This window comes from Rhipicephalus sanguineus, chromosome 3 (assembly GCF_013339695.2).
Source record: "Rhipicephalus sanguineus isolate Rsan-2018 chromosome 3, BIME_Rsan_1.4, whole genome shotgun sequence".
Taxonomy (NCBI): Eukaryota; Metazoa; Arthropoda; class Arachnida; order Ixodida; family Ixodidae; genus Rhipicephalus; species Rhipicephalus sanguineus.
The window spans coordinates 150,040,517-150,053,195 of NC_051178.1; the positions used below are offsets into that span (position 1 = coordinate 150,040,517).

At 46.9% G+C, this 12,679-nt stretch overlaps 1 protein-coding gene across 1 annotated transcript; it reads right to left on the bottom strand.

Moving 5' to 3' along the window:
• Positions 1 to 8,577: 8,577 nt before the first annotated feature.
• Positions 8,578 to 10,830, bottom strand: LOC125757883 (endothelin-converting enzyme 1-like). Its single transcript, XM_049414176.1, has one exon. It carries the CDS (start codon positions 10,828 to 10,830, stop codon positions 8,578 to 8,580), a length of 2,253 nt encoding a protein of 750 aa, XP_049270133.1.
• Positions 10,831 to 12,679: the final 1,849 nt, after the last annotated feature.

Consider the following 12,679-nt stretch of genomic DNA (forward strand, 5'->3'; position numbering starts at 1 on the left):
TTTTCAATATGTGGTGGCTCTTCCAAGTCTCTAAGGTGTGTTTCTGTAACCGCATAAACACCTATCTGTTCCTTGTTTAACTGTCTCTCAATCTCTAACCATTCTGCCTTTTTTCTGCCACCCTGCATGTTAATGTAACTAATTGCAACACGCGCCTTCTCCCTTCTTTTACCTTTTCTCTGTTTTTTCGCTATACTACCTGTCAAAGAGTCCCCCTGGTTGTTTTCCTCATTACAAGCTACAAGCGGCACTTCCAGCGCCCTCTAGTGTCGATTCACACAAGCGTCATATTGCACACAATTCTATTGGACCAACGCCATCTAGGAAATGAGACGAGAAATGGTGATGACGACACAGATTGTGTACAGCGCCATCTAGAATATCGTCCCTGAACTGCAGTTTGTATGTGGATGGATGAATGGATGCTATGAGCGTCCCCTTTAAAACGGGGCGGTGACATGTCTGCCACCAGGCTCGAAGAAAAAAAAAAAGCTTCCTTGTTTCATGTTGGCCTAATACCTTATCTACATTGATTAAATCTATGTTATTATACCAAAACAATATAAATTCACTGTCCATCTCTCTGCCTCTTAAGGCAGAATGACCTTATTTTTCCCCCATTATTTATTTTTGTTCTTTATCTCTACTTTTCTGCCACCAATACTCTAACCGTCTCTTATTTCTATCGCGGACGTGTGCAGCTTTCCATTGTTGTCCCTAAAACCCAAGGCTTCATGTAGACTCGTGCCCACACGTATACCTGGGTGAATATCGCCACATTCAATCAGTACATGTTCCATCGTTTCCTTAGTTCCCCCGCAGCATGTACATTGTTCATCTTCGTTACTGAATCTCGCTTTATAACTACGCGTTCTAAGGCAGCCCGACCTTGCTTCAAACAGTGCTTCTATGAGACAGCGCCATCTATTGCATCATACGGGAGATCCGTTTACGCCGGACAACGGAGACGTGACAAGGTTAGACTAAGAGGAGCTACGCCCCTAAAAAAACAAATAAAGATCACGCGTGTTTTAAAAGACCGCAACCTACTTGGTATTGTTCACTGCCCTCTTGACCATCCCAGAGTAGTTTCTAAGATGAGCTTAAATAATTAATGAACAATAAATAATTGTACAACTCTTGATGTATTCGCTTCAGCGTGAGATATTCTATAGAGTAGTGGTAAAGCGCAGTAAATAGTATACAAATAGTTTCTTTCCGTGATAAAAGAAACTGCGATTTAATTTTGCAGGACTGCAAAGAAAGTGCGCCAGATTAAAAAAAAAAACACGGTTGATCCCTCCGTCAGGGGAATCGGAATAACACGAAAGTAAAGCATGCCCTTACAGAAGTAAGTGAATGCTTACTGTACATTGAAATAAGAGAGTTTGCACAATGTCTGGCAGCTAATAGCGCCGTTTAACGTGTATGTACCCACTTTGATGATTGGTGGTACATCTCCATCCCGACGACTAACGTCCATGTTAAATGATTAAACAAACCCTTGTGGTAGCTGTAGTAGTTAACGGTGAAAGCGTAATCAGTGAACGAGGAGTGATAGCCAGAAGAGCGACGCATATTGGACGCAGAGCTTGTTCGCCATCCCGCGGCATGTTAAAATGTGATTGAACACCCACGGCCGCACTAGAGGGAAACGCAAAGCGCGTCGTGTCACCCCGGTAGCACGGCCGCAATTTTTCTCGGGGCGAGCGCGACAACGGGGAACGCGGGGACAGCCAGGTGAGGCAGGCGCGCGTCGCAGAGCTATTTTTGGTTTGTATTAGCGTGATGCTGAGCGAGGCCGACGCTTTTACGACGCTTGGGCAAAGGTCACCACCTCGCGGTGTGTGAAGCCATTGACAAAATTGAACTTCGATTGAAAACGCGCTGAATGGGACGGACGCGTAACGCGTTGCAGGTGCTCGTCGTGGAGGCCACAGCAATGACGAATTACTTTGCCTTACCACTCCCAGAGGTCAACACCACCCAGCCGACCGGGAGAGTGGTGGATATAAAAGGCGCGTTCGTAAAGCCTCCAGTCTGTGACCGTGGCGCAGTGGATAGCGTGCCCGGCATCTGTTGTTGCGGACCGAGCGGTCGCGGGTTCGATGCCAGTTGCCCGTACCTTTTTTTTCTTTGCCATCTGATTGTGTATATTTTTTCGACGTCATTTCCGTGACGGAAATACGTCACTGAAGTCTTGGTGGACCCCGGCATAAAACACTTTCGTGTTAAAAAAATTGGCGAAGCTTGCACTAAGCGCTAAGCCGCTCAAGCCTTCAAACAGCGAAACTGTATGATTCTGAAGACTAATCTGGTTGCTCCTAGGTTGCTTCTAGTCCTTAGCTACGTGATCAGGGTTGTTTCTAGGTTGCTTCTAGGTCGTTGCTTGGTTTTATCTAGCTGATGATATGTTGTTTCTACGTTGATTCTCAGCGCAGAGAGGTTCGAGTTAAACCACACTCAGTCACAGACACGGCAGGGATGTCCAAACTCCAGAGACAGAAACTCGCGCTGAAACCAAGCGTTCGCACCTCTCATAGATCTACGGGCACGTCGTCGTCGGCATAGGCCTTCCGTCGCTTCGGAGTCTTCACGCAGCCGCCGTTGCCTTTCCCGTTACCTAGTGTTGGGCTCACTGTTGTCTTCTTCCTTTTTAGTGGACCAGTTGTGAGTAGTGGGATTTACCCAATTTCTATGGCACATACCCGTTTATGATGATGATAGTTTCTCGCAGACGCCGTTGCCTTTCCCGCTCCCCAGTTGGTTGGTTAGTTGGTTCCTGGAAGAATGCAACAACCCACCACGGGGAGATCGGCCACGAATCGTGCGGCAGTAGAATTTGTAAAAAAAAAAAAAAAAATGGAAGAAGAAGAAGAAGAAAAAAAAATGGGAGGAGGGAAATGCGAGAAAGATAATTTATAGTCTAGCAAAAATATCCGTGGTAATTTCGGTTGCTTTATAAAATGCTAATTAAACAAACGTTAAATTATACAAATAATTAAATAAATACAGATAATGTAAACGAATAAATAAATGATAATATGTAGATGTACTTAAAATATTCAGTTCAATTCAACGTTTATTTCTTTCAAAAAAGAATGCAGCAGTCACAGCAAAGCTACTGCAGTGAGTAGCTTGGCAGAGCGACAAGCCCCCCCCCCCCCCTTTATAGTGAGAGCAACAGACAGTGCGTAAGACAAAAAATAATAATAAAAGAAACAGATTGAACAAAATTGTACTAAAAAATAATGATACACGCTGTAGTGGAAGATTGTTGAACATTGGTATAACAGAAAACCTTGGTGTAAAAACAGCTTTAGGTAGATGAAACATATTACGCATTAACATGACAGTCTCTTTGTTTCTTTTATATAATTAAATACGGCATCATATATGCCTCTGTTGCAGTGCCCCTGGGCCGACGCCCCTGGGGAGGGTAATGCCGATGTGGAAAGCAAAAGGCCATGTTTTTGAAAAGGTGGTTTCAGAAATCTTTGCCTTATATTTCGATATCTGCGACATTCTTTGAAGAAATGCTCTACCGTTACTGCTTGATTACAATAGTTACATTGGGGGGAAGAACGAAACCAGGTTTGTGCAAGTAAAAATTCAGTGACGGTATTCTGCATCGCAGTTTAGTTAACGTGACTTCTAATTGCCTTGTGCTACACCATGTGCTATTCCATGGAAACCTAAGGTGCTCGAAATTTGCGTCTTTTAAAGGGACACTAAAGAACAAAACGATTTTTCTCATATTAGCAAAGTCCTCTTTCACGATACCAAAAACACCACCCTCGGTGCGTGAAGACGCTTAGTAAGCGAGAAAACACGCGAAAACAAAATGTGGGTGGCGACGCCACCTTGAAGTTTCCGCACCATTCGCCGTGACGCCACATAATTTGACGGCGCCTGCTAGGGACTACGTAGTTCCTAACCGGTAAAAATGAAGCACATTGTCCTCTGAGGGGGCCATAGACTTAACAAACGAAGGTTGGAGTAATATTTTTGAACCAATGGCGCGAAAATGCGACAAATACACTTCGAAATTCGTGACGTCACGTGGGGAGATTTCGCCGCGAAATTTAAAAATGAAACTTTGTACTTCATTTTCTCCTCTATTAATAAACGTATCACGGCGAAATTACCGACGTTAGAATTCTCAGAGCACAATTTATCGATGTAAATCGATTCATTGTTTCGCTTTAGTGCCCCTTTAACACAGAAGATTTAGTATGTAGTGTTGGGCTAACTATTGCCTTCTTTTTTCTTAGTGGACCAGTGGTGAGTAGTGAGATTTAGCCAATTTCTGCCGCGCATACCCGTTTATTTTTCGAGATTGGACCAGACACATTACGGCTAGATTAAACAACTTCGCTGTTAAAAAACTGCCATGTGACTATAGGCGTTTGCACACAGCGACATTAGTGATCTCAAACACCGGAGACAGCGCGGGGGCGTATAATAATCCCTTATCACATCGAGATTGTTAGAACGATAGCTCTACTTTTTCAGGGCACAGACCGAGAAAGCTCCTGGTTCCGCGAATGGGACCATCATGATCAGTCAGTGTCAACGCTGGTCAAAGAGCTTCACCGAAAGGCTAGTGAGGCGCGTTCGCGAAAACGGACAGGGGCTCAAGGTCATGGCATCTTCATGAAAGCGCACCGATGCGCACCGGGGCGCCCCGGTGCACCGTTTCGTACAATCATCGTAGCGCCTTGGTGCCCCGGTGCGCACCGCGGGCCGATTTGTCGAAGATGGCATTAGTCTTTCGGCGTCACGTGACACGAAAGGGTCATGTGACGAAAAGCCGCCGTGTCGCAGTATAAAAGAGCGCGCGCGCATACCCGCACGCACACACAACGGTCGGGTTATAATCTTTTTCCCATCAAACACCTTGAAAAGTGTCCAAGAGCCAGTGTTTTAATAAGAGCGAAGCTGCTTAAGCCGGCCGTAAAAACTTTGGTGCGTACTGCGTACAAATGTGTAAATAAACTATCGTCATCATGAACGGGTATGTGCCACGGGAACTGGGCAAATCCCACTTCTGAGCGCTCGTCCACTAAAAATGAAGAAGGCAAGAAACGTACGGCAAACAATCATTAAGATTTCTAGGTGGACATAACCGCTAATTGAGTAAAGCTTTAATAAAGAGTCGGGATTAACCCGCCGATAAACACCGTGGCCGAATGTTCAAGCTTCGCTCAAGCATCTGTACGGTGTGCTTCAGCGGTACGTGCAACGGGAGAATACTAGGGGACGGGAAGGGCAACGGTGGCTATGGGAAGACCCCGAAGCGATGGAAGCCCTACGCGAACGACGACGTGCCCGTAGACCTATTGGAGGTGCGAACACTCGGTTTAAGCGCGAGTTTCTATCTCTGGGCCTTGGACATCGGTGCCGTGTGCGTGACTATCTGCGGTTTAACGCGAATCTCCCAGCGCTTAGAAGTAACCTAGAAACAACCTAGCATCACCTAGCTGAAGCCTATAGCAACAACCTAGAAGCAACCAGATTAGACTTCAGGGTCGTCCAACACTGAAACAACTGAAACGTAACGTAACAACTGAAACTTCAGTTTCAGTTGTTAGTCGCCATTTGTGGTGTCTTGACTTTTTTTCTTGTGTCCGTGTTTGCACGCCCTGTCTCTTTAACAAGAATCATCTAGCTTCGCTGTCTCAAGCCTCGAGCGACTTAGTGCAAGCTTCACCATTTTTTAAGGAGGGCAGCTATAAAACTTTCATTACTCGTGTTGCTGGAGTACGTCGAAAAGAAAGAATAATAATAATAAAAAAGAAGTCTCTTGTGTCCTTCTCCAAGCCCAATAATACCACGTAATTGGAAAAAAAACGCCAGGCCTGCGCTGAAACCGCAGCACAGTCACAGCGAAAGCTGGAAGAGCGGCGTTTCTAGAGCCCGTTAAGCTCTCTTGGGGCTACAATACAAGTACACTAGAAAGGTACCCACTACGCCATAAATCACAATTTTTGTGAAGTTGGGAAGCACCTACTAAGCCATTATTCATCATTCTGCGGAGAAGCGAGGCACCAACTACACGTCTGTAAGGCATTATGTGTACTTTGTTGACGCAACGACTGATGACGATGAAGAATTATGCCTCAGCCCTTTGTAATGGGTTGGAATCTTTAAATGGCCCACCAGTTATATAATTTGCATTGGGTGACGCCCGGTCGCTATTTCCCTGTCCCGTCATGCTGTATAACATACCTTGACGTGGCAGAGAGACGGGGGGGAGGGGGGCGCGAAGAACTTTACTGAGACCCCGAGGAAATGAATCATGCGCTTATGGGCTTCCTTGGCAACCAATACAAGTGCTTTTGCGAGGAACCCACTACGCTATAAATCATTGTAATTTTTGAGAAGTGGGGCAGCAGGCAATGTGCAATTTTTCGTCATTCTACGGAGAACGTCGGACCTGCTAAACGCATGTAAGGCATTATGCGCACTTTGTTGATGTTGTGCCTGATGACGATGAAGAATTATGGCAGAACCCTTTGTAATGGGTTGGAAGCATTCAACAACGTACTCGTTGCGCAATTCGCATTGTGTGACACCTGGTTACAGAATTCGCGTTGTGCGACGCTTGGTGCTTACTTTACTCTTCTACCACGCTATAATGCATATGTGGTTCCTTCCCGACATGAAGTCTGTACAGGACCTTTTTGCACAGAAGTTTCAAGCACCGGCATGGCTCAGAGGTTGAATACAGGGCTCCTACGCAGAGGGCCCAGGTTCGAACCTCATTCCATCCTGGAATTTTTTCTTATTTCGTTTTTTTCTTATTTTGAGCGATACTGGTTACGGACACCGGCGGCGGCGGACAACTACGGCGCCAAAAACGGCTGGTGAAATGATCTCATAACAGCTTTCGCTGTAAAAGAAAGTGGCTCGGACACGTCGGCCAAATACGTGCCTCATTAGTGATAATGCGACGACCGACGTTGTATAGCGGCAGACCTCCGTCACTCGGACGGTAAAGTCTTAATTGAAAGACAGTTTAGTAGACCAGTTTTAATTAAAGCGTCGTTCAGTAGATTGTCTGAGAAGAGATGACACTCACCACTCGAAGGTCGGTCGTGTCCACTTTTATACAGTTGTTAACTGAGATTCAATGTTTACTCTGCCCAGCAACGAGCATTATCCGATGGAGCATTTCGAGAGTTGCCGGGCTATATGCTGATATCACATATACGGCACTGACTAATGGAGAACGAGTTCCCGATGTTTTCCACTAAAATGCCTGCTTCTAATGGCTCCTCAGGCTTTCATTTAGGCTCACACACGGCCGCAGGCAAAGTGCTTGGAAGAAAAATAACGCAGCATCAACAACTAACAGTCCTAGAACATTTCACAGAGAAGCGAAAGTTGCCCTAACATACGCACATCATTAACGAGTCAGCTTTTCGAAGAGTGACGTGATGTAATCTTGTTCTTTTGTTGTGCTTTATGTAATACAGATAACAGAAACGCGGTTACAGACACATAGATAGATAGATAGATAGATAGATAGATAGATAGATAGATAGATAGATAGATAGATAGATAGATAGATAGATAGATAGATAGATAGATAGACAGACAGACAGACAGACAGACAGACAGACAGACAGACAGACAGACAGACAGACAGATAGATAGATAGATAGATAGATAGATAGATAGATAGATAGATAGATAGATAGATAGATAGATAGATAGATAGATAGATAGATAGATAGATAGATAGATAGATAGATAGATAGATAGATAGATAGATAGATAGATATGCCTTAGCGCCTGCCTTCAATGACAGCTGACAAAGTGTTAAGCGAACATGGTTGAAGCATTTCTGAAAGCACTAAAACGCGCTCGCAGGAAAAGGGACGACTAATTTACACTTGCGAAGCAGCCATATGACTTTGGTCGTCCTGTAGTTTTTATCGCAGTTCGCGGAAGCTTTGGCGTTTTATTTGATACGGAACAAGGGAGCGCTAAAATAACGGGGACGCGAAGAAGACGGACACAGGACAGGAGCTCAACAAGTTATAAATTGTAGTGTATCTATCACATACTCTGTCGAAAAATGTCGCGGTTTGCGTGACCAGAGTTCAGTCGCGGCATAATAAATTATTCAATGTATTATTTGTTGTCCTTTAGCGTAATCGAATGAGGGAACGTGGTAGCGCAAGAACGCGCAGCACGTGCCCTAAACGTAAGTCACATGAGGCGCGCTTTATGGTAAAACAACTACGCAATACGCTTGCTACTAGCGGCAGTGTAGTATACAGCCAATGCATGACGAAATATTTATGATACCCACGCAAGCACATAAAACGCCCCCTTCATTCACGCAGGATTCATACCACCTTACAATTCTGTGATTTGCTCTACGCAGTAATACGTTCGACACAGTCGAAAATATATACCAAAAAAAAGCCTAAATATTAACCATGTTGTCCACCAGGTAATATTCTAGCGCTGTATTCTCGAAGATGCAATTAGACTTATAATATCCGTCTTTGCAATATAATTATTGAGGAACGTTTTGAACACTGAAGGTACGAGTATTTACGTCTAAACATTTAGGCACTTCTTTTGTACGTTCATGGGAGTTTCGGAGCTGCAGCTAAACTCGACCGGAAACTGTTCGGTGTTCCGAAGTACGATATTCCAGTCGCTACTCGCGATGGGAGCGCGGTTCTCCGCGCCTCCGCTCTTTTCGCAACTCTGAAGCATCAAGTAGATGAAGAAGAGCCGCTGCTCTGTCACAAGACGGTTCGGCGGTAGCATAAGAGCAAGGGGATGCCGAGACGTCCGCGCGGCCTCAATGAAGTTCTCGAAAGAAAAGTTAGCCGCGAGCACATCGCGCGTTCTCTTGAAGCGATCCAACAGCGAAGCTTCAGGTGAGTCGAGGCACGCCTCAACCTCGCGTAGTTTGGCCTTGGTTTCTCCCTCCAGCCATTGGTCATTCACTCCTGTCGAAGCGCGTGTCTTGGAAATGAGCGCATCGAAGGCGCAGCGCATCAGACGGGGTCCTGCACGAGATAACTGCAGGGCGTCCGCGCCCTCGTCCTTGGCTCTCGATACGTTAAAAACTAGCAAGGGAACGTATATGGTGTCCGGGTAAGGCTCGTACCAACAGTCTGTGCTGAAAGTGGAACGGCTCCAACGCTGCGCCGAGCCCCGAGCGAGTGATGTCAGGAAATCGTGCTCGTGGTAGATCACGTAGGTGTCAAGAGCGCTGCTATCGCTTACAGTGCTCACCGAGAGCGCCCGAACGTACGCGTCTATTGCAACGCTGTCGTTCAGCCAGTCCGGTCCGGCGACTAGCAGGCGTGTCGTGTTCAGTACGCTTCGAATAATGTCTTTGGACGCTGGCGTGAAATAAGGAGACGCGTCGATGTCGTTCTTGAATTCCGCGATGATATCTTTCGCGAGGTTTCGAAGCCCGGATATGGAGACGTGCGCGTTGAGATCGGTGAGAACGGCGAGGTTCGTCAGTGGGAGGAGAGCCTTTTCCGCGGCTCGCAGGCACAGCTGCCAGCGAGGCAAGTTGCCTCTACGCTTTCCGTAAAGAAGCGCGCTATAAAATTCGTCGAGTCCAGATTGCGGGACGAACGGGGAGACCTGAGTCATAAGTCGAACGCCGAGGTAGTTTATTACGGTGGCGATGTCGGTGTCGTCAGCGAGTTGTATTATCTCGCTTACAGCGGGGGCAGGTTGTAACATGGCTTCCGTTGTTTCGCCGGAGTAAAGAGTCGAATTGACGTCCTTGAAAATCTCTTCCAGGAAGATGGCAAGCTGCGGCAGTGACCGCAAGGAGTCCACCGAGGAAGCATTTTCCGTGGACGTCACGTCGGCGAGCTTCTCCAGGTCGGTCGCAAATTTGATTATGCTTAGAGTGAACGACGGTGGCATGTACTGCTTCTTCAACGAATTCATGGCCGCAAAAGCACTCCTGGTGTAAAGGCGAACGGCTTCATTTATATCGATATTGTCATTATTGGTTATCATATCGGGGAGCCCTATTAACACGATGTCGGTGTGCACCGTTGAATGTTTGGAACATATCCCGACTCCAAGTAGCGCAGCACTTCCCGTTAGTCGAAGTATCTTCGCTGCCGTTCGCCACACTGAGAGGGTCTTCCTTACCGGGGGCGTCAGTGGGAATCCATCGAGAGAAACGCGAGACATCAGTTCGAGCAAAGGATCCCACTCTGCATCCTCAATGCGTGTTTTGTCCATGCACTTGCGGTGGAGGTCGATGATTGGTTGTAGGTGGCTGTTCTTTCCCGAGGAATCTTGCTGAAGGTAGGCGTAAAATTCACCTTCGAGGAAAGCCGCAAAATCGTCGTCCACAGAAACGAAGGACCCTGGAGATGGCGTTGCGTAGCTGCCTTCCCACTGTCGACAGACAAACGCGTAGAAATCGTCGCACGGGTCTAGTTTGTCCCACGAAAGAAGGCTGTTAAGGTAGACCGCGTCCCTGAAGCAGCTTGGTGACTCGCAGGTGCCCGTGAGTCCATGTTTATGGGGATTGGCGCGCCTCGCCACGTTGTTTCGGGGAATGAAAATGAAGATGACGACCAGCGCAAAACCAACCAAGAGGAAAACCGCTAACGGATACAGAACGTACTCCTCGCTGGACATGCGGTCACCAAGCACCTCGTAGTCTCCAGGGATGGCACCCGGCAAAAGGGGCGCACGGGCCTCTTCATACGCGGCAGACCTTTTGGGACGTACGTCACCGCGCGCCACGCTTGTGCGCGTGGCGGTAGAAGGACGTCTGCCCGGCAGCCAAGTCCTGTTCTTGTGCGACTCCGCCATGTCGTCCAACGTTAAGGCGACGGCGGGCCTGGCTTGAGTGCTGATGGCGGCTTGCTTGCACTGTTCGCGGCTAACGAGGGGAACACGTTCGCCAGATTCTGCGAGTTGAGGCGCACTGAATGACGTCGAGCTGTGTTTGGCGCCTGGCGATAACGTTTTTCTCTTTTCGTGCTTCCCTGCCAAAGAGCGTCTCCTGGTGCGCTTTTGCGAACGGTCGTGGGGATCGTCCAAGCTAATCCTGCTAGACGGTCGCCCGGACCCGTGACGTGTGAAGTGGGCAGGATCCCTGTCTTTCTCCGGATTGATTTCGGCCCGCTCTAGGTCTTCAGACGTGGGGACACGCAGAAGAGGATGCTCTATTTCGAAGGCGTCGTCACTTGAACTGTGTTCTTTGCCGGGTGGAATGTCGCCAGTGAGTGGAGGTGCGGAGGCCTTCGCGTCGTCTAATAAGCGAAATGCGGGGACGCTTTCCAACAGTGACGTTGACTTCGCGGACCGTAATGAGCCCTCGGCGGACTTGGCTGCTTCTTTCACTCCGCTGTTAGCACGAGGTATTGTCTTGCGTTTGTTCCGATAAGTTCGAGGAATGTGAGGAATTACCTTTTGAATGCTCCTGCGGCTGGACTTGGTTATATCAGACTGGCCATCCGGTAAGGTGATGTGCTTCTTTGGAGCAGCGCGTGTAATCTCCTGGGGCGTCAGCTTCTCCCGGGAAAATTGCTTCGAAGGTATTTCTGTGCTCGCCGGTGTCCGGTGTCCGGAAGTCTTCTTGCCTCCCGAACGCTTTTCGACTTGTTTGCCTGAGGCCGAACCTCCTCCGGCTTCTGGCTTCGCTTCTGGAACTGACGTCAACATCTTTGTCCTGGAAGTCGACTTCAGTTTGGGTTTGTGCAGCCTATCCCCCGAAGTGGACAGGAAACCTTCGCTAGAGCTTGACATGCTTGCGGTTATACGATTGAAGCCCTAGCTTGCTTCTTCCTCGCACCTTCTTCTCGGCGCACGCGCTTGTTTTGCGTGCTCGAGGGTAATCATGATGATTTTGCAACAAGGCAACTACCCACGCTGGGGGAATTGGCAAACAATTTATTGCTGAACTTTGAAGTTGCTATCTTGACATTACGTAATGATGAAAGAAAAAAGAAAAACTAAACACATAAAGGAGAGAATACAAGTATTGTGCGGTGGGCCACGAGAAACGACAGATGAACAGTTAGCATGAACAGGGCAGTTTAGAATAGTGACACTAGAACTCAAAAGAAAAATAATTTATGTCGATATAATAATAATGTTTCGAAATGTAGGGTTTTGTGGGAAGTAATAATGTTGGTTGGCAGCTGCATTTCTGGCAATGTTTGTTCGAAATAACTTGTCAGAATAAACAAAGGGTGGTCCTAACCCACTGTCCTAAGTTGGTAATAAAGTTGGTAAAACAATTATTAAACAGAGAAGCATCTCGGAAAGTGCGTCACGTATCCAAAGAATGTTAATCGCCCCCATAAGGATGCGAAAATACAAAAAAAAATCTCAGCGTCTCTTACACTATGGCCATGACTACTCGAAGGCGATGCATTAAGGACTGAAATGCCACCACACTCTTCAAGCAAGCCAACGTCACCACTCTTTTTGACAAGTGCCTTGCTGATTAAAACAAACACAAGTGTAATGAACTGTTTATAGTCGTTATTATTGCTCCCTTTAATAGTGTTGAATTATTAATGAACATATATCATAGTCATGATATATGTAAGTGCACAAAAACAATTATATATACGGACTCTATCCGCTATATGTAATGGACTATGCCCTTAGATTCTGCTCATGCTTTATACGCCACATATTGTATATGTAA